At 34.1% G+C, this 22,078-nt stretch overlaps 4 protein-coding genes and 1 long non-coding RNA gene across 5 annotated transcripts; 3 read left to right on the top strand and 2 right to left on the bottom strand.

Annotated features, from left to right (window-relative positions):
• The first annotated feature begins 509 nt into the window (after positions 1-509).
• Positions 510-2,060, top strand: LOC105954065 (Cytochrome b561/ferric reductase transmembrane protein family). The gene is made up of 4 exons (XM_012977735.2): positions 510-916; positions 1,029-1,080; positions 1,201-1,397; positions 1,578-2,060. Exons 1-4 carry the CDS (start codon positions 791-793, stop codon positions 1,899-1,901), a joined length of 699 nt encoding a protein of 232 aa, XP_012833189.1. The 5' UTR covers positions 510-790; the 3' UTR covers positions 1,902-2,060.
• A 2,942-nt stretch (positions 2,061-5,002) lies between these two features.
• Positions 5,003-10,908, top strand: CHUP1 (Hydroxyproline-rich glycoprotein family protein). Its single transcript, XM_012977757.2, has 9 exons — positions 5,003-6,746; positions 6,872-6,963; positions 7,044-7,877; positions 8,211-9,557; positions 9,654-9,785; positions 9,894-10,075; positions 10,168-10,279; positions 10,375-10,518; positions 10,611-10,908. The coding sequence occupies exons 1-9, from the start codon at positions 6,626-6,628 to the stop codon at positions 10,695-10,697; spliced, it is 3,051 nt and encodes a 1,016-aa protein (XP_012833211.1). The 5' UTR covers positions 5,003-6,625; the 3' UTR covers positions 10,698-10,908.
• Positions 10,909-11,297: 389 nt separating this feature from the next.
• LOC148766576 (uncharacterized) lies at positions 11,298-12,082 on the bottom strand. Its single transcript, XM_088826876.1, has one exon. It carries the CDS (start codon positions 11,968-11,970, stop codon positions 11,476-11,478), a length of 495 nt encoding a protein of 164 aa, XP_088683002.1. The 5' UTR covers positions 11,971-12,082; the 3' UTR covers positions 11,298-11,475.
• Positions 12,083-15,737: 3,655 nt separating this feature from the next.
• On the bottom strand, positions 15,738-17,312 carry LOC148766575 (uncharacterized). The gene is made up of 2 exons (XR_016034777.1): positions 16,999-17,312; positions 15,738-16,078 (listed from the first exon to the last, which is right to left on the bottom strand). It is a non-coding gene; the product is annotated as an uncharacterized LOC148766575 (long non-coding RNA).
• Positions 17,313-17,949: 637 nt separating this feature from the next.
• LOC148766574 (uncharacterized) lies at positions 17,950-19,586 on the top strand. The gene has a single exon (XM_088826713.1). It carries the CDS (start codon positions 18,165-18,167, stop codon positions 19,248-19,250), a length of 1,086 nt encoding a protein of 361 aa, XP_088682839.1. The 5' UTR covers positions 17,950-18,164; the 3' UTR covers positions 19,251-19,586.
• The last annotated feature ends 2,492 nt before the right edge of the window (positions 19,587-22,078 follow it).

Below are 22,078 nucleotides of genomic sequence, written 5' to 3'. Positions count from 1 at the left end.
ATTTAGTGGAATCTTTTAAATTATGTGGCATATTCTCCAGTTTGTACCCATTCGAGCTCCACATTTTGGAACAAGATGATCATAAAATATCAGATTGTGGTGCATCAGAAACTGCATTTTTGCAGCAAACTAGTACAAACTAGAAAACGTTCACACGAACAAGAATTTTTTTTTCGTAATTTGACCTTACCTCAAGGGTTATCGTAATTTACCCTATTTTATATATATATATATATATATATATATATATATATATATATATATATATATATATATATATATATATATATATATATATATATATATATATATATATATATATATTTTGTTAATGAAGAAATACGCAGTCAACCACATAGGTGCACTGAATAAACTTACACTCTCATATAATAACTTACAAACCATACGAGAGCCGTAAACCACAGTATATTGACTTAACCATTTCTGACAAATTCGATTTGTACTTAGTTAATCATTAAATGGTAATAAATGACACATGGTGTGAGCTTAATCCCATTTGACTAATTAACTATTACAATAAAATAACACCCAAAAAAAAAAAAAAAAAGTCCAAATAAAGTAGGTTCCCAAGAAGAAAGACCATTGCTTTTCTCAACAAATAATGTCAATTCTTGCCCTACTCAAATAAAGTAATAATATTTCAAATATATATACATACATACATATATAATGGTGGTGTGTGTCAGATCTATAAATCTAATATTATTGTGTCGGTTGTTTTCTTTACTAAAGTACAGAGTTGAAAGAAGAGAGAGTTGAGTTTGAAGCTATGGTATTTTGTACTCTGTTTTTTGCAAGATTATCAGCTTTTATAGTTGCAATTCTTGTACTCATATGGGCTCTTCATTTCAAGACTAGCTTTATTTCTCAAGAGGAAGATGACCTCATCTTTGCTGTAAATACAATATTTATTATTTAATAATATATACTCCCACTTCTTGATTATTTATTTATTTATTTATTTTATAGTCTACATTTGCATGGATCTATTTTTGTTTGTTGAGCAGGTGTTGCATCCTTTGCTAATGGTGATTGGTTTCATTGTTGTTAGTGGAGAAGGTATGTATATGAAATTATATTTCATATATTATTTTATTTGAGGGCTCAAGATTTTAATTTAATTTAATTGACTATTAATTTAGTTTTATATTTTTGGGTTTTTTTTTATTTGTTTTGCAGCAATTTTAGTGCACAAATGGTTGCCTGGATCAAGAAATTTGAAGAAACTAGTGCACCTTTGTCTCCAAGGTTTGGCTTTGGGCTGTGGCATTTTCGGTATTTGGACAAAGTTCCAAGGTCAAAATGGGGTTGTGGCTAATTTCTACAGTTTGCATTCTTGGATGGGTCTCATCTGTGTTACAATGTTTGGTGCTCAGGTTTGTTATTCTAATTGCTTCTTAGACATTATATTATCTGCAAATTATTTTGCTAATTGAAGTTAAATTAGTTAAACAAACTGTAATTAGTGAAATCAAGAACAACCAATGGCATTGCAGCCCTACAAGTAATTCACATTTGTTAGGGTAATGGTTTAATTTCATAATTGTGAATTGCAGTGGGTATTTGGGTTTGTGAGCTTTTGGCACAAAGTGGAGGTACGAACGACGAGGCTGAAGGTACTACCTTGGCATATCTTCCTTGGATTGTACACTTACGGCCTGGCGATAGTAACAGCCGAGACGGGGCTTCTTGAGAAGCTCACTTTCTTGCAGACCGAAGGTAATGTATTGAAACGTTGCCCGGAATCAGCCGTTGTGAATGGTTTAGGGCTTTGTTTGGTTGTGTTGAGCAGTGCTGTTATAGTAGCGGCAATTTCCCAGAAACAACAAACTTCAAATTCTAAGATCGTATTTTCGGACAGCAGTTACTCTTCTTACTAATAAAAATACTGTCACATTTGTACATATATCCGGTTTTGATTTTTTTTTTTTTTTTTGCATTCTGCGTGAACGGATGTATTTTGGGAGTGGATACACGTTGAAAAAGAAGATGGTCGATGAATTTTTGATACATTTATACATAATAAATGATTTTGTGAACTTGTTTTTTCTGATACTTAGCCGAATGTTCTGTTGCTACTTGCTAACACCTCTGCACTTTGTATATACGAATTGTATTTCCCGGGGGTGCCCTTGACAATTAAGTTGCGAAGATATTCTCCGAAAGCAAAACTGCCGAGCTGTTGTTCCTCTCGGAAACGAGGTTTGGATTGGCGGTCGACAAAGTTGGTAAGTCTGAGGGGCTTGTGTAAGTTGAGTTCCAGTTTTTTCCAAGTTTTCTACAATTTTTTAGTTACAAAATATTCTACTTTATTCAGTCAATTTTCATAAGTTCACTCGTTAAAACAGTCAATTAGGTCAATGCCATATTATTTGCTGATTTTTTTTATATTCTAATTACAGTTATTTTTTACTCGGGTATAACTTTAGAAAACTTCAATTCTTCTCCAAGTGAAAAACTAATAATAATTTCGTTCCTCAAAAAAAATAAAAAATTCTACGATTTTCGAATTTTGAAATTCAGAATGAAAAAAATTGCACCAAATTAATATTATAAGTGCAAGTTTTGAAAAAAAAAAAGAATCCTTGGAACTCAATATTGGATCGAAAATCAAAAGTTATACGTATCCAATTTCCATTTAGAGGGTGTTTGGCTAAACTTATTTTAAATAGCTGATAAGCTCTTACGTCTGATAAGATGTTTTTAGAGCTGATAAGCTGTTACATTTTATTTTTAGGATAATTTTTAGAGTGTTTAGATAATGAGCTTATTTCCTATTTTTATTCATTATAAGATCTTAAATAAAAAGGTGGAGTAGAGTTACTTATTTAAAAAGATCTTATTTGCTCTCCAACAGCTTATTTTAAAAAAAATTAAGATCTTTTTAAAAAAATTACCAAACACTTTGGAAGAGCTTATAAGCTCTAAAACATCTTATAAGCTCTTTTTAACATCTTATAAGCTTAGCCAAACACCCTCTGTTAAGTGTATATTTTTACACTTTATCGTATCTTTTTATTTGATCTTTTTGTGTGAGTTAACGATAATTGGTGGTTAAAAAGTTGATTCATTGTATTTTAGGTATAAATTGAAGAAGTGGAAAAGTTTGAGGTCAAAACTGCAAATTTGGAGAAAATATGGGCCAAAAGTGAAATAATCAAAAATATGCTGAAATTGGCTGAAAACAGGCCCGCACGGCCGTGCCAAAATTAGCCTATTTTGGCACGGCCGTGCCAAATGCTGAATTTGGGCAGAAGGTTCGGCGATTCTCGCGCGGCCGTGCGAGAATTGCACTGATTTTCGCGCGGCCGTGCCAAATCACGTTGGAGGCAATTTTGGACTTTTAAACACACAAGGAAACCTAGAATCATCTACCAAGTTGGGACATCTATTTAAGCCCAAACCAAGCACGAATCACGGGGGACTTTTGACACAACCTTGGAGGGAGAGGAGCGAGAGAACGAAGAATCGAAGACGGAGAATTGACAAATCTTCATCATAATTCTTCTTTCACCTATCTTTTCTTAATCTATGACTTTTATTACGTTTATTATGTTTTTCGTTATGATTAGCTAAGTTTTTAATCTAGGATTTTGTTGGAACCCTATGTAGGGATTGCGAACCCTTTTTCTTGAGATTATGCAATTATGATTTTATGATTATTTCTTATACTTGTTATGATTGTTAGTGCATGAACTTGATCAATTTATGTGCTTTATCTGTGATTATTGGGATTGACTCGACAGAGCTATTTTGATAATTAGACGGTAAGTATAAGAGCCTTCGAGTAGTTTTCACCGGATGAGTGTGTTAATTGCATGTGGTGTCGTAGACATACATATATCACCTTAGGTAGCCATTTACGAGACTTGTTAGTTAATGCTTTATTTATAATTGGTTTGCATAGACATATAGTGAATCGTTTATGAATAATAGGCTCATAATACACGCGACAGCGGGTTATGAGTAAATTAGTGTCTCAGGTTAATAATCATGAATCATATATTTCATAATTGAGGGGTTTTGGGTGAGCAATTCTTGCATAGGGGAAGATAAAATCCTAGGTCCGTTTTTATTGATATTTCACGTGTTTATTTGCTTTTATAATTAGTTTAATTTATTTAGTTGATTAATTTGACAACCTTGCGTAGGCTGGATAAAAATCATAATTGTTAGACTTTGGTACTTAGGATTAGATAATTTACGTATTCCCTGTGGGATCGACATCCGACTCTTACGAGTCCACTTTTACTACTTGTTTGCGATACGTGCACTTGCGTGTTAGGTATTTAGCACCCAACAACCCTCTAAGAGGAAAAATATAAAAATCAGAAAAAATGTTTTTTTCTTCAGAATTCGTAATAAAAAAAAAGATAAATAACAGTCAACCCCTGTAATTTGAAAATTGTGTACACAACTCCTTGTATTTTCAATATAAACATATAATCCCCGTAGTTTGAAAATTGTGCATATAATCCCTTGTATTTTTAATATAAACTCGCACCCCCATAGAATTTCACGTGGTAAATAATTACTCTAATAAAAAAGATGAGATTTTTGAAAGTATTATGCGCACAAAATTACGGTTACACCCTAATTATTGCCAAAATCAATGTAGTAAATTTCGGCAGTGGTTTGAAGAAGTGTAAATATGGGTTACTTTTGGCGGGGACCCAAATCAAGAAGCGCCAAAGTATGAGGATAATCATAATACTCTGTGGGAGATGAATGTGGCCCAGAAGTGTCTTAATCTTCTTTTTTTTTTTTTTTAATAATTTCTTTTTGTTTTTTTGTCGAATTAACCAATCTTTTTTTTTTGAACCGAAAAATTCTTGCTTGGTTGTTGGACTCCTCACACTGTCTTGAATTTGCCGGGTTCATTTTGTTTGGAATTTACACATGCTCAATTCTTGGCATTTTATGGCTTTTCTTGCTCCAAAAGTGGGTAGGGTTGGGGCTGCAAACAGGCGGTGAAATACTGTTTTTTTTTTTTTTTTTTCCCCAATTTGTATATAGTATTTATTTTCAAGAATGTATTTTTGGGGGCCATGGTTAATCTTTTGGGTAAATTACGGCAACCCCTCTAAGGTAATGTTAAATTATGAAATTTACACTTCTGTTTGGGTAATTACAATCACGTCTCGACTATGAGTTCCTTACACGTCCATTTAGTGGAATCATCTAGATTATGTGAAATATTCTCCAGTTTGTATCTGTTTTACCTCATTCGAACTCCACATTTTGAAACAAGATGATCATAACATGTGTTTCTTGGCTCATAAATATCAGATTGTGGTGCATCAGAAACTGCATATTTTCGTGCATATTTACATAAACGAGTACAAACTAGAGAACATTCCGCGAAATCTTAAAAATTCTGTTGAATTTAACACTATAAGGGTGAACGTGTAAGAAAATTCATAGTTGAGGGGCGATTGCAAGTACCCAAACATGAGAACTTTTTCATAATAATAATTTTTTTTTTTTTGCTTTTCTTATTTATATAGTATTTATTTTCAAGAATGTATTTTTGGAGGGCCATGGTTAATCTTTTTTCATAGTGCATATGCAAATGCAATACTTATAGAAGAAAGCCTTATCTTTTTGTCACATATGTGAAGCAAAAATGACAAAAGGGACCTCCACTCAAGTGGGCTTATCTTAATCTGCTTTCTTCTTCTCCCTAACAGTATCTTACATTTAAGCATTGTCCATTTATTAAATGCCAAATTGACCTTTCCCAACCTACTTACTTCAAATTTCTTTCCCAACCAAATCACATGAAGAATGCAATTTTTGTATCCCTCTCATTAATCTGCAAATTAGGCTGCTCTACCCTTTTTGTATGACAAAGTAAAACTTTCCTCATTTGGGCACATTTCTCAAACACTTGCAACTGTTTTCTAAAGTTCCAAACTGTTTATGTGGGTTAGTTGTTTCGGTTAAAAAACTCTTCTCACCAGTTTTCCTCTGAGCAGTAAGTTTGTTCTGTTCCTATGATTAAATGAGTGGTCATATTCCAACCAGTTAGTCCCAAAGATGGCTTTTTTTTTTTTTTCTTAATTTTTTACTAGTGTTTTTTTTTTTTTTTTTTTTAAATAAGAGGATAGTTACTGGTTGCCCAATTCCCCTTCTGGTGTCTCGAACCCACGACCAAATAGTTCTAGGTGTAAGGTGCTTACCAGCGGTCTCGACCTTTTTTAGTCTTGATACATACAAATTAGTTGCATTTTTTGTTTTTAACCAAATGGTAATTCACATCATGTAGAAATTTCAATCCTCTTTGGAAGAAAACTGACCACTAGAAACCAGTGGCCCTTGTGGCTCTTTATGTATACATGACAGTTGTGCTGAAAATGGTATTTATCAGAAACTTTGTGCACAAAATAAAGTTCTTTTTTCTGTTTTATTTGTTTTTCTGCCAAGGGTCTGTATACCTCATGACAAGATAATGCTTGCAATATCGAAAAATCCCCGTTTCGATATAGTAATCGAAAAGGCAGGGGTTTTGCATCCTTTGTGTGGATGATTGGTCTAATGAAGGGAAATGGAGGCAGTTTTTGTATGATTGGAGAATTCGGTATTTTCGATCAATAGTGTTTACATGATTGCTCGGTTAGGCTTCCTTGTTGCTGCTTCTATTGCAGCTTATGCAGTTAAGCAGATTAATGTCAAAAGTCCGAACCCCGTCGATTCCGATTCTCTAACCAAGAAGCCGCCATCAGGTACTTTCTTTATGCTTTATGATACTTTACTTGAATTTCATTTTGTATGGAACATGTTTTTTTTTGGTTGGAAAGAATAGTAAAAGAACCTGTAATGAAATTTTTCCTTCGACTTATTACATTAGAAAACGATGAAGTGCCGGTCGACAAGTCTTGGGATGAAGAGGAAGACGAGGAGCAGGTTACGTATTCGGATAATGTCCTCAAAGAGATGCTTGTAAGTATTTCTGTTTTTCTACATTTCATTTTCATCGTTTTCTATATCCGATTTTTCGTAACATGTTCGAATAATTGCAGGCCGAAGAAGAAGAGGAAGAAGAAGAAGAAGAATTAAAAGAAGAACAAGAACAAGAACAAGAAGAGGTTGAAAAAGAAGAAGTGAAATTAATAAACAGCGTAATAAATCCGACTGTAATGAGCAGCACCCAATCCGACATCGAAGATGATGACGATGATCTCTTCCCGGAATTCGAAAGCCTTCTCTCGGGAGAAATCGATTTCCCGATCCCCACAGACAAATACGACACCTCGGCAAATTCCAAATCCGAAAAGGACAAGCTATACGAGAACGAGATGGCGATCAACGCAACCGAACTCGAACGGCTCCGGAATCTAGTGAGAGAATTGGAGGAGAGAGAAGTGAAGCTCGAGGGGGAGCTGCTAGAATACTACGGACTGAAGGAGCAGGAATCGAGCATATCCGAGCTGCAGAAGCAGCTCAAGATCAAAACAGTCGAAATCGACATGCTCAACATCACAATTAGTTCGTTGCAGGCCGAGCGGAAAAAGCTCCAAGAGGAGGTCTCCCATGGAGTTGCCGCCAGAAAAGAGCTCGAGATTGCGAAGAAGAAGATGAAAGATCTTCAGAAGCAGATTCAGCTCGAGGCGAACCAGACGAAAGGCCAACTTTTGCTGCTCAAGCAAACAGTCAGCGGGCTCCAATCGAAGGAGCAGGAAGCTGTTACGAAAGATGCTGACGTGGAGAAGAAGCTCAAAGCTGTGAAGGAATTGGAAGTTGAGGTGATGGAGCTCAAACGAAAGAACAAAGAACTCCATTACGAGAAACGGGAACTTGTTGTTAAACTCGATGCCGCTGAAGCCAATGTGAAAGCCCTTTCTAACATGACGGAGGTAAAATAATTCTCGCATGGGATGTGATGAAATGTCGTTTCTGTTTTAATACTACCGTTTTGACTTCAAAACGTGATTTTGACCATTTTCTAGTCTGAATTTCGCAAAAACAAAATAAAGGGATTTGTTGTTCTTTGAGTTAGCTTTCTAATCCAACTTGAATCACCAAAATTGAATGTCGGGTGAGAAATATATGCATGAATCGATGAACATTGCCCACAACTCTGATGTTTTGAGTCATCTAAAATTTAAAATATAACTCATTCATGCATAACTTTGTCACCTTGACATCCAATCTAGCTGATTCGAGTTGGTTTTTTGTGTTTTCTTCAGACAGAAATGGTGGCGAAGGTGAGAGAAGAAGTCAACGAAATGAGGCACGCGAACGAGGACCTGGTCAAACAAGTCGAAGGGCTACAGATGAACAGGTTCAGCGAGGTCGAAGAGCTCGTGTACCTCCGTTGGGTGAATGCTTGCCTGAGATTCGAGCTTCGAAATTATCAAACACCGTCGGGCAAAATATCGGCCCGAGATCTCAATAAAAGCTTAAGTCCAAGAAGTCAAGAAAGGGCCAAACAGCTCATGTTGGAGTTCGCAGGGTCCGAACGTGGAGGAGGTGGCGACACAGATATGGAGAGCAACTTCGATAATACGTCAGTCGACAGTGAAGATTTCGATAATGTTTCGATCGACAGTTCGACTAGCAGATTCAGTACCTTAAGCAAGAAGCCGAGTTTGATCCAAAAGCTGAAGAGATGGGGCGGTAAAAGTAGAGATGATTCGAGTGCCTTTTCTTCTCCGGCGAGATCTTTCGCCGGAGGATCGCCTAGCCGGAGCAGCGTAAGCCAGAAACCGAGGGGCCCGCTCGAGGCACTCATGATAAGAAACGCGGGAGATGGTGTGGCGATCACTTCGTTCGGTACTGCTGAGATGGACGAGTCTAATAACAACTCGCCGGTTACTCCGAAACTGCCTACTCCCGATTCGTTGAATTCGGTTGCTTCGTCTTTTCACTTGATGTCGAAATCGGTCGAGGGTGTTCTTGAGGAAAAATACCCCGCGTATAAGGACCGCCATAAGATCGCTACGGAGAGAGAGAAGCAGATTAAGGAGAGGGCTCAACAGGCGAGAGCGGTTAGGTTCGACGCTAAACCTGCGTTTCTGCCGCCGAAACTCGCTCTTATTAAAGAGAAGCCTCTTATCGTCTCTGCCTCTGCCGGTGGAGAGTCAACCGAACAACAGTTGACCGAAAGCAGAGCTGACTCTCCGGTAGTTAGCAAAATGCAGCTCGCGCAGATGGAGAAACGGGGTCCGCGGGTCCCACGGCCGCCTCCTAAATCGTCAGGAGATTCTCCGGCAGGTGCGAACTCGAATGCTACAATACGAGCTCCGGGAGGTCCTCCACCACCGCCTCCGCCGCCGGGTGCACCGCCGCCGCCTCCACCGCCAGGCGGCGGACCGCCACGGCCGCCGCCTCCGCCGGGAAGCGGCGGCAGAGGGGGTGGCGGCGACAAAGTCCACCGGGCGCCGGAGCTGGTTGAATTCTACCAGTCGTTGATGAAAAGGGAGGCGAAGAAGGATACTAGTATGGCTTTGGTTACTACGTCGTCTTCGAACACTTCAGATGCTAGGAGCAACATGATTGGAGAGATTGCGAATAAATCTTCGTTCATGTTAGCTGTATGTTTTATTTTATTTGTTTCAATAATTTTTTTTTATTTTTTAATTATTCGATATATTAAACAATGGACGAATACGGAATATTTTTCGAAACAGGTTAAAGCTGACGTGGAAACTCAAGGTGAATTTGTCCAGTCATTGGCAACTGAAGTACGGGCGTGCTCGTTTACTAAAGTTGAGGACTTGGTCGCATTCGTGAACTGGCTCGACGAGGAACTCTCCTTCTTGGTACGTATTTATTATTGAATAAATTATAAAGAATCTTGATTTTTAATAACCGCGATTTTTTTTCACTATTTTCTTACGAGTTTTTATGGATGATCGTGTGTTTGTTAGGTCGACGAACGCGCTGTTTTGAAGCATTTTGATTGGCCGGAGGGAAAAGCAGATGCATTACGAGAAGCAGCTTTCGAATATCAGGACTTGATGAAATTGGAGAAGACAGTTTCGACTTTCACCGACGACCTTAATCTTCCTTGTGAGCCTGCTCTCAAGAAAATGTATAAGTTGCTCGAAAAGTAAGTTTTTTCGCATTCTCGATTTTCTCGGCTTTCATAATTTAATGCCTAATGTTTATTTCCGTATAAATAATAAACCCGATTTTTAATAGGGTGGAGCAGAGTGTATACGCATTGCTAAGAACACGAGACATGGCGGTTTCCCGGTACAAGGATTTCGGCATCCCTGTCGATTGGCTAAGTGATTCCGGAGTAGTTGGCAAGGTAATAAAAAGGCGTTCATTTTTCGAAAGATCTATTTTTTTTTAATATTTTAATTTCAATAAACGGCCTTACGAAACACGTATGCATATATGCAGATCAAGCTTTCATCGGTACAGCTGGCACGGACATACATGAAGCGTGTGGCGACGGAGCTTGACGCGATGGATGAACCTGAAAAGGAACCAAACAAAGAATTTTTGCTCTTACAAGGTGTTCGCTTTGCTTTCCGAGTGCATCAGGTACGAAATACCATTTTTGCCCCCACCCTTTATATATATATACGATAAAGAAGGTTTTAACAAGTGTATAATGAATCGAAAACTGTTTATAGTTTGCGGGAGGATTCGATGCGGAAAGCATGAAGGCCTTTGAAGAGCTAAGAAGCAGAGCTAGTTCTCAAAACAAAGAAGAGAAATAAACCTGGAGATTGAGTTTTTTTTTTTTTTTTTATTTTATTTTACTTTTATTTTATTTTTTTAATGTTACATGTCCAGTTTGTAGTTGTACATTTTCATCATCATCTGAGAAGAGAAGGTATACTTGTAATGGAGTTTATAGGATCAAAAAATCTGTTGTACACAACGACTCGTAAACGCTTACAGGTATAATATAATCGATAATATTTTCAACGGCTGCAAGTTAGGTTGACTAATCATAATCGCTGACTAAACAACTTGATTAAGGTGGTGTTTGCGAAAGCTTATTTAAAAGAAGAAGTTAGTAATTGTGAGTTAAGTCGATTTTGAGTGTTTATTTCTAAAAGTTAGGGTGTTTGTAAATATACCGGAAAATGAACTTAAATAGAAAAAGCAGGTTTATGGATGCTTTTGAAAAAATAGCTCAAAGCAAATTATTTAAAAAAAAACAAAAAACAAAAGTTGATTTTGCAAACACCTAAAAACAAATTATGAGCAAAAAAAAGCTTAGAATCAGTTTCAAAAAAGCTTTCGCAAACATCATAAATAATTGTAATTTACTGCATATTTATGACGTGTAAACGAAAATTAGATGTCCGTTCATTCTTAAATAAACTTTGATGAAAATTCGGTACCAACTACTATGACATCGGCTTCTAGTTTATCGAAGAAAACTACGAAATTAAACAAACAAAATTCACACAAAATATAAAAAAAAAAAAAAAAAAAAATTCTAGAGCAAGAATCACATAATCATACCAATCCCGTATCGTGATACAATTAGTAACGATAATTGTCGTTACCCCCGGCAGGAAAACTAAAATTTTTCAAAGGGCTCATTGAGCTGGCTCTAGGTGATTTCGGCATCTCCGGGATTCTGTTCCCGGAGTAATCGTAGTAAATGACACCCGAGAACTCCAGAGGCTGGCATCTCTCTCCCATCAAGATTGCCTTCTGCCACAGCCCATCCGTACTATCTCCACTACCCTTTTTGCTATTCCCGCCAACAACTCCGGCATCGGATGCCGATCGCTTATTCCCATGAATCCGAGGCAACATCGACGCCTTGTGGCTTATAGTTGCTATAAGCTGCTTAGGGGATGGTAGTGGTGACGACTTGAAGGCCGTGTTTGGATCGCTCGTTTTGGAGGAGTACTTTCTTGCATGTTTTGCACATAGGCCTACGAGGAGAGTTACCGAAACGAAGAGGCCTATTGCAAGTGGGATTGGGGAGATGCTTTCGCCCACATGGACGATTCCGATGGGCCGTACCATTTTCCCTATGTAATTTTGTTTTTTGGGCTATAAAGTATATACTATCAATAAGTATTTGAATTCTTGAAGAAGAAGAAAAGATGCAATTGTGTCGAAAAATGAAAAGAATTGTGTGGTTTTTATATGTGTAGAGTGTTTTTTGGGTAGCTGTTGGAAGGTGGAATTAATTGGACATATTCAACTTAGGTTACTTGTGGTCTTAATAAATGATCACTATATATATATATATATATATATATATATATATATATATATATATATATATATATATATATATATATATATATATATATATATATATATATATAATGTGTGTGTGTAGTAGTTTAAGACCGAGTATACTTTATCTTGAGGTCATTTCATGAGTAGGCAAATGCCATTATACAAATTAAGTGAAATTAAGGGAGGAGACTTTGATGTGAAATGAATAATAGACCACTGAGTGCTTATGGAGGTTTTGACTTTTTTTGGGGAATATTTTAGGGCAAAATTTGGGTGGTTCACATTGTGATAATAATTTTGGACACTGACACATGTATGGTTTTACAAACATGTATTATAATTTACGGTAAATTACGGACAATCTTCTGAATTAAGCTTAAATTACCAAAAACTCATGTGGATAATTATAAATTTATAACTATCCTCTCAAATATGTAGCGTCTTACGAAAAAACTCTTCTTTCAATTGGTAAATATGGTACCATAAGGGTGCACGTGCAAGACAATTACATAATTAACGGGCGATTGTAATTATTTAAATATGTAAGGTTTTTTTTTTTAATAATTTAAGCTTATATCAGGGATCGACCGTAATATGCCCTAAATTATTCAAGAGTATAAATTGGAGTAATGTGGGCTCGAACTTGATTATTGTATATTTTTTAGACATAAATTTTCATGAAATGTAATAAATTAGTGAATTTTGTGATAATAGGTGTGTGTGTGTGTGTGTTGACAATTTTAGAGAACCAAAATTAGCTGACCAAAGTGTCAACTAGAAGCAACTTGAGGCAGTTGGGTCAAGTCAACTGCAATTGTACAAAAGCTGCATGGACCAAGTCATCTTTGTTTATTTATTTAACTTAATATTATTTTCTTGACTATTTTGATCGTTAAGTATAATGCATTTATTTACATATCAAAGGCCAAATATAATAATTTAAAAAAAAAAAAAAAGACATTTTTCAAATCTATTATGTCATGATTAAACTTGCCCAATTATATATATAATTTTTTGCAATTGGCGATTTGGAGGTTCATGGGTCACTTCTTAGAGCATGTACAATGGCCTCCTTAAATGTGAAATAGTGTCAGATTTTTCCAACTCTCCAAATTTTGGAGAGTAAAAATGGTGCAGTGGAACGAAATACTACTCAATAGCACTCTCTAAATTTGGTCAATCTTTAACTTGCTAGCCACAGTTATGGAGGACTTTAACTATAAAAGGTGGACCTACAATCATTTTATTATCTTTTATTATGTATTTTATTATCTTTTATTAGCTAATTTTTAACTTTTTTTATATTCATTTCATTAATAAATATTATGAAGTTTCTTTTATGGCTTTTAGATAAATCATTTTATTTTTTTATTTTTTAGAGTTCTATGTATTTATTATTATAATCAAAATTAGTTTTAAATACTTTAAATTGTATTTAACAAATAATTTTTTATTTATAATAGATGACCATTTCTTATTAGGGGTTATATGAGATAACCCCCTTATGCAATTTCCTTAGAGGTTTAAATCCATATTTTTATTTACTATTAGGGATAAACCCCTCATTAAGGTTAATATCTAATTTACCCTTATTATATTCATAAAAATATAATTAAATTATTATTGCTAAAGTAACTCCCCTAAAATAACTTCCCTTAAATCTCTCACCAACTCCCCCAAATCTCTCATTAAATGTAAATCACGTATTTCAATTTCCTTCTATTCTTTTTACAATCATTTTGTAATTTTGTTTTAAAAAATATATTTATTTTTTTAGTTTAACAAAAAATTGAAATCCACTACATACTTACATACTCATTGAATACCATTATAAATTTATCTTTTACAATCTTTTTTAATTTCGATTTAAAAAATATATATATTTTTTTTTCAATTTTCATTTTTTTAATTGGTTTTTTTACCGCAAGTTTAACGAAAAATTGAAATCCACTATATACTTATTGAAAACCACTATAAATTCATCGAAAACCACTATTCGAATAATGTAGAAATCAGTATGAAATTATCGTAATCAACTTTAATATTAATATAATGCACTACAAACGTATCGAAAAATCGAATAAAATTTACATAATACACTACGAATTAACGTAATCCATTACAAAATTATCAAAATCCACTACATTAACGTAATATATGGATTGAAATCCACTACATACTCATTGAAAATCACTATAAATTCATTGAAAAACACTATTCGATTACGTAGAAATCAGTATGAAATTATCGTAATCAACTTTAATATTAATATAATGACTACAAATGTATCGAAATCGAATAAAAATTTACATAATCCACTACGAATTAACGTAATCCATTACAAAAGTATCAAAATCCACTTTATAGGTTAAAGTAATCCACTACAAAATTAACGTAATATATGGATTGAAATCCACTACATACTCATTGAAAACCACAATAAATTCATCGAAAACCAGTATTCGATTAAAGTAGAAATCAGTATAAAATTATCGTAATCAACTTTCATATTAATATAATATTAATATAGTGCACTACGAACGTATCGAAATCGAATAAATATTTACATAATCCACTACGAATTAACGTAATCCATTACAAAATTATCAAAATCCACTACAAAATTAACTTAATAACGTACCGAAATCGAATAAATATTTACATAATCCACTACGAATTAACGTAATCTATTACAAAATTATCAAAAACCACTACAAAATTAACGTAATAACGTATCGAAATCGAATAAATATTTACATAATCCACTACGAATTAACGTAATCCATTACAAAATTATGAAAATCCACTACAAAAGTTATCAAGATCCAATACAAAATTAACGTAATACATGGATTGAAATCCACTATTCGAATAATGTAGAAATCAGTATGAAATTATCGTAATCAACTTTAATATTAATATAATGCACTACAAACGTATCGAAAATCGAATAAAATTTACATAATACACTACGAATTAACGTAATCCATTACAAAATTATCAAAATCCACTACATTAACGTAAAATATGGATTGAAATCCACTACATACTCATTGAAAATCACTATAAATTCATTGAAAAACACTATTCGATTACGTAGAAATCAGTATGAAATTATCGTAATCAACTTTAATATTAATATAATGACTACAAATGTATCGAAATCGAATAAAAATTTACATAATCCACTACGAATTAACGTAATCCATTACAAAAGTATCAAAATCCACTTTATAGGTTAAAGTAATCCACTACAAAATTAACGTAATATATGGATTGAAATCCACTACATACTCATTGAAAACCACAATAAATTCATCGAAAACCAGTATTCGATTAAAGTAGAAATCAGTATAAAATTATCGTAATCAACTTTCATATTAATATAGTGCACTACGAACGTATCGAAATCGAATAAATATTTACATAATCCACTACGAATTAACGTAATCCATTACAAAATTATCAAAATCCACTACAAAATTAACTTAATAACGTACCGAAATCGAATAAATATTTACATAATCCACTACGAATTAACGTAATCCATTACAAAATTATCAAAAACCACTACAAAATTAACGTAATAACGTATCGAAATCGAATAAATATTTACATAATCCACTACGAATTAACGTAATCCATTACAAAATTATGAAAATCCACTACAAAAGTTATCAAGATCCAATACAAAATTAACGTAATACATGGATTGAAATCCACTACATACTCATTGAAAACCACTAGAAATCCATCGAAAACCACTATTCGATTGAAAACCACTACATACTCATTGAAAACCACTATAAGTTCATCGAATAACACTACAAGCTTATCATCACCCAACATGGTCCCACTTGCTGCCATCACCCGCTTGTGCTTGAATCTAAACCAAAGAAAAATAAGACAACAACGTGTCAATTTAATTCATTCACTAAAAAAACAAGAATTTAAAATCCACTATAATCTCGTCAAAACCCACTACAAAAATTATCGAAATCCACTAAAAATATTAACATAATCCACTAAAAAATTACAACAAAAAGTATAATAACAAATACTCAAATAGTGACCGAAAACGTGAAGGATCCTCAAAAGTCTATTGAAAATCTCATATATAGCTCATTCAACAATTCGACTAGTTGTCACTTCTATTTTGTTAACCATCGTGTAAAATTTATTTATGGATATAGAGAAAAAATAACAGCAACAAAAACAGCAGCAAACCAACATCTTAAACAGCAGCAAAACAACACGAAAACAACAGCAAAACAGCAACAAAATCAGCTGCCTCAGTAAAGCCAAAAGAAAACAACAGCAAAAACAACAACAAAAAACAGCAGCAAAAAACAGCAGCAAAGAAAATCAGCAAAATAGCAGCCAAACAATAGCCAAGCCAATTGCAGCTGAAAAATACAATAAATAAATTATAATTCTAAATTTTCAGAAAAAAAAACCCAAAATTTGAGAATATTTTTGGAAATTATGGAATTTTCGATAATATTTAGCGTTTCACCTTATTAATTCGTATTGTATTCCTTACTAAAAATTATCAAATCTCAAAACCCAAACATGTTTGAAATCAAACATTATCAAATTTCAAAACCAAAACATGTTTGAAATCAGAAGAACTTTTGCACTCATTCACCCTTATCACAAAATTATTCATGTGAATCAAGTTTTATATTTTTGTGGAGTTCTCTTTTTTTCATGAATCAACATTAGTATATATATATATATATATATATATATATATATATATATATATATATACACAGGGGAAAGAAATTCCCCACAAATACGTACCTGGTCGAAACACCAATATCACGAAGTAATGTTCTGCACAAAAATCCCTCACAAAGATCTGCTTGTCGATTCCAGATCCGATCATCGGGATTAAGCCTTGTCATCATCGATTTTTTTCTGGTCCTGTCTTCTTTTGCGTTTTATGTCATGGTGGTCCTTCATTCCGGCCGTCAAGAGAAGAAAAGCGGAAGAAATAGTGGGTGGATGGGGAAGATGGACATATCAGATTCCGCCGAGAGAAGAATGGAAGAAAGAGAGGGCGGATGGTACGGTGGATGGATCGAGAGAAAGAGTGTGGGAGAGAAAACGTGACTAGGTTAAACGGCGTGAGATTTGGGTGGGTTTGGTAAAGGGTATAATTGTACTATATATTTTAAAATTAAATTATGGATTTATCTCAAAAAGGTGAAAAAAGAATGGACCCCCTCTAATAGGAAATGTCATATGAGGGGGTTTTGTCAAATAATCCCTTCTTATTAAGGTTATTTTACTTTACAACAAATCGATTTTTTTTTATTACTACACATAAATAATTTTATCATTCCAAGAAAATAATTATTTCATTAATTTATAATGCCTATATTTAATTAGGTATTTCAACTTCAAAATCAAGTTTATAAAAAAATTGAAAATTTAAGTTTGTATTTTTTATATTAATAGTGAATATTTTATTATATTTTAATATTTGGAGAGTCATTTTGGATAGAACAAAATATATCCAATGGAGCAATTTTAATTTGGAGAGTGATTAATGTGGGACCCATTTTTAGAGAGGAGTTAAAGTGGATGAAAATGGGTATGTGGCATGTGGAGCCCACTATTTGGAGAGGGTGATACGTGCAGAATTTAATATAAGTATTAGCTAGATTAATTAGTAAATTAATTAGTGAATAATTAGTAGACTTAGTCATGCATAAAAATAGGGCTTATTAGTTGGCAGAAGTGGAGTGAGGCTTATTCCCACGTAGTGCTCAATTCTAGGGAATGGAGTTAGTTGCTTATAATTTTGTATTATAAATAGAGAAATATGTAAGGAAGGAAGGGACAGAAAAGAATTATCCTCTTGAATCTTCTTATTATCCCTCTTTTTCTAATCTCTTTTCATTCTTCAAAATTCACGTTCCTAAAAGACTTGGAACATATCAGTGGTATCAGAGCCACGCTTCATGGAAACTCGAAATAAATCCAATGCCGAGTTTCGCACTGAGGTTTTCGAAATCCTTGCAAAACATGAATCCAATTTCGATCAAATACACAATACCCTCCAAATTGTCCTCAAAGAGCTTCAAGCTCTACGGGCTTCTTCTGCACAACATAAAGTTTCCGAAAATGATGTCAACCCCTTTGCTGCGGCAGAAACATCACAAACAGTCAAGCCAAATACAACCATAGCGACAACTCGCCCACCTCCAACTCTTCTTCCAAACACAAACCTCAAGTTGCAATTTCCAAAGTTTGCCGGCGATGATCCAATGGGGTGGATATACAAGGCGGAGCAGTATTTTGAATTTCAAAATATTCCAGCGACGCAACATGTTCAACTCGCTTCCTTTCATCTTGAGGGGATCGCCTTACAGTGGCACCGGTGGTTAACAAAATTCCGAGGACCCTTGTCGTGGGACGAGTTTTCAAAGGCTCTTTTAAGCCGATTTGGACCGACTGATTATGAAAATCCTTCTGAATCTCTCACCCGCCTCAAACAAACTACAACCGTGGCTGTGTACCAGGAGGCTTTCGAAAAATTATCCGACCAAGTGAACGGTCTTCCGGAAAACTTTTTAATCGGTTGTTTTATTGCAGGTCTTTCCGATGAGATTCGTCTGGATGTGAAAATTAAACAGCCTAATTCTCTAATAGATGCTATAGGCGTGGCACGACTTGTAGAGGAAAGAAACATGCTACAACAAAATCCACAACCCTTCTACTCTCAAACTACACCAACAAACTTGAGAGGCACAACTACTTCCACGTCCGGTATTCTAGGCCCTCCACCCACCATTTCAAGCGCTGCACCAACTACTAATAATCCGAATATTTTGCCACCGACATTTACAAAAATAACTGGCCAAGAAGCCCGTGAACGAAGACAAAAAGGCTTGTGCTACTATTGTGACGAAAAATTCAAACCAGGTCATCGTTGCCAACGACCACTATTCTATATGATCGAGGATGTGCACGTGGAAGACTTCCAGTCAACCGACCCTCCAAACACTCAAAACAATCCCATACATACATCAAGATTTTATCCTTGAGGACAAGGATATTCGAAGCGGGTGGGAATGATACGTGCAGAATTTAATATAAGTATTAGCTAGATTAATTAGTAAATTAATTAGTGAATAATTAGTAGACTTAGTCATGCATAAAAATAGGGCTTATTAGTTGGCAGAAGTGGAGTGAGGCTTATTCCCACGTAGTGCTCAATTCTAGGGAATGGAGTTAGTTGCTTATAATTTTGTATTATAAATAGAGAAATATGTAAGGAAGGAAGGGACAGAAAAGAATTATCCTCTTGAATCTTCTTATTATCCCTCTTTTTCTAATCTCTTTTCATTCTTCAAAATTCACGTTCCTAAAAGACTTGGAACATATCAGAGGGTTATTTGGCTAGTCCATTGTACATGCTCTTAGAGGCTGCCTAACATTAGGCATGCTGGTTTTTAGTTTTTACACATTGGGATTGCTTGATTATATTTATTTGTAATTAGTTGACTTCATTTTTATGGTCAACTATAACTTCGTGTAAGTACTATGGCAAGTTTATTCGCACTTGGTAACCTAATAAAGTATAATTATTGTTCATCTAAATGTAGGTTTTTTATTTGGAAATTAAATTAGATGGATCGGTTCAACTTAAAATAGAGTTATATTGTGGATTTTAAGCAGTGTTCTAAATATCGGTTGTGGCGGTCGATATATCGGCCGCTGTGTCGGTGGCGGACATAAACCTTTACGATATTTGTGTGGCGGTTTTAAAAATCGGTTTTTTGACGGTGAGGCGGTCCGAGGCGTTCTGTGGTGGTCTGTGGCGGGTCAAACCGATATATTGGGTCAAACTTCGAGCGATATATCGAAAAAATATTTTTTCTAATTTATTTATTTATTTTTTATTACAAGGAAAATATGGTGTTTATTTATTTATTTTTCAATTCCAACTCATTATCTATTTTGATCAAACCCAAACTCACCGACCCCGTAAGAAGAACCTGGCCTAAAAAATCGTTTAGAACGATGAGGAGAGAATCAAGTTCTAAATGTTAAACTTTTGTTATGTGATTAGAATAAATAAACGATGAGGAGAGAATCAAGTTCAATTTTTTTTATACGTTTTAAGTATTTATAAATAATATTTAGAAATATATTACACTAAACCTAAAAATCGATTTATTTCCGATATATCTCCGATTAATCACCGCCCCACCGATTTATTGTGTGGAACCGCCTCGGACCCGATAACCGATATTTAGAACCTTGATTTTAAGTAATTGAAGACTGAAAATCAATGTATCGATGCATATTCGGTGGACTAGTTGACGAATTGAGAAGTACAAAGATGGGAATGATTGACCTTTAAGTGTCATCCTTTTAAAGGGGCAGAATCAGTATCAATATATAGGGGGAGAGCTAAATTTTCGGAGTTTGGGGAGTGCCATGAATTTTTTTAGGGTCTCAAGACATTGTAAAAGTAAGTTTATATTATTAATTTTTAATTAAAATAATATATATTATAATTTTATCATATTTCAAGCATGCAAAAAATAAAATCTAATCAATCCAAAATAATTCTAATAATGTATTACACTTAATATTTTGGTGAAAAAAAAGTAAGTAAATATTTATAAATTTTACTTAAAATAGTACAAAGTTGTAACCCTTTTATCTTATATTGTTATATAAATATGATTTTTATATTTATAATTTATATAAGATTATAGAGGAAACAAATATAAAAATAAAAGATTAAGATACATATTTACAAAAACTTTAAGGAGTTAAAATTAATATTAAAGAAAAGTAAGTATAAAATACCTATTTAAAAAGAAAATCTTGAGGGTACACAGCCCCCGCCCTCGCCACTGCCCTTTTCGAACAGTTCAACGAACACCTTAGAGTATATGTCTTATGTGTTACCACATTAAAATTTCGTGGGATATGTCTTACGTGTCACCACATTTTCAATAATCCAGATGTTTGAATTTGGCCTAATCGTCGATGTTTTTGTGATTCTTCTTTTTAGTAAATGAAGTCGATTCTATGCTATACCCGATAAAGTTCACTCCAATCATATATGTACATATAAAAACATGAGTACGTGTATTTTTATGTGTAGATAAATTGTAAAGATAGTTGAATGTAGTTTACTACATGTAATATAGAATAAATTGTAAACAATTAGATTTCTTTTTTTTTTTTTTTTTTTTTTGAGTAAATTCAAGTCCATTACAAGGGGATGAGGGGACTCGAACCCTAGACCGTTACCCTAGTGGTAAAGGCTAGGTACCAACTCTCCTAATGAGGGTTCGTAACAATTAGATTTCTTCAAGTACACCAATAAATTCTTATGCTATACCCGATGGGCTGGGCTTGAATTCATACTACTAGCAGCCAGAGTGAAGTATGAAATCGGAATTCTTGAGGCCCATCGTGTTGTAAATCTTAACCCTAGAATCAATATTAGGAACAAATATTATTAGGTCTCGTTTGGTTCGTAAGATTAATTATATTTAATTAAATAATTGGATGTTTAATTAGTCCAATAATTTTTTTCTGGTCAACATACAACTGTTGAGCAAAAATGACTAATCTTAATCGATTAAGAGATTTATGTATTGGATATCCTGTATAAATATAGTACAACAATATATACAATTGAATTTTTATAAAGTTATTTAATTTTATTTTGATTAATCTTATCTTAGAAATCAAACAAAGTCTTAGCATACAGTGTTAAGAAAGAAACTGAGACATCTAAATTTAGCACGTGGATTACCAATTTATTGATTTGTGGGTTGTAACTTATTATATCAACAAATATAGCCCAATATTATAATCATATAGAAGCAAGAAAAGAAGTAGCCCT

Source organism: Erythranthe guttata, chromosome 12 (genome assembly GCF_056151865.1).
Source record: "Erythranthe guttata isolate IM_541 chromosome 12, IM_541, whole genome shotgun sequence".
Taxonomy (NCBI): Eukaryota; Viridiplantae; Streptophyta; class Magnoliopsida; order Lamiales; family Phrymaceae; genus Erythranthe; species Erythranthe guttata.
The sequence above is the reverse complement of the archived record's forward strand: the minus strand, read 5'-3'. Positions and strand labels throughout refer to the sequence as shown.

Coding starts and splice junctions, on each gene's coding strand:
- CHUP1 (XM_012977757.2), top strand. CDS start 6,626: ATGATTGCTCGGTTAGGCTTCCTTGTTGCTGCTTCTATTGCAGCTTAT. Junction 6,747..6,871: donor AACCAAGAAGCCGCCATCAG/GTACTTTCTTTA, acceptor TTATTACATTAG/AAAACGATGAAGTGCCGGTC. Junction 6,964..7,043: donor ATGTCCTCAAAGAGATGCTT/GTAAGTATTTCT, acceptor GAATAATTGCAG/GCCGAAGAAGAAGAGGAAGA.
- LOC148766576 (XM_088826876.1), bottom strand. CDS start 11,970: ATGGTACGGCCCATCGGAATCGTCCATGTGGGCGAAAGCATCTCCCCA.
- LOC105954065 (XM_012977735.2), top strand. CDS start 791: ATGGTATTTTGTACTCTGTTTTTTGCAAGATTATCAGCTTTTATAGTT. Junction 1,081..1,200: donor CATTGTTGTTAGTGGAGAAG/GTATGTATATGA, acceptor TTTGTTTTGCAG/CAATTTTAGTGCACAAATGG. Junction 1,398..1,577: donor TTACAATGTTTGGTGCTCAG/GTTTGTTATTCT, acceptor TGTGAATTGCAG/TGGGTATTTGGGTTTGTGAG.
- LOC148766574 (XM_088826713.1), top strand. CDS start 18,165: ATGGAAACTCGAAATAAATCCAATGCCGAGTTTCGCACTGAGGTTTTC.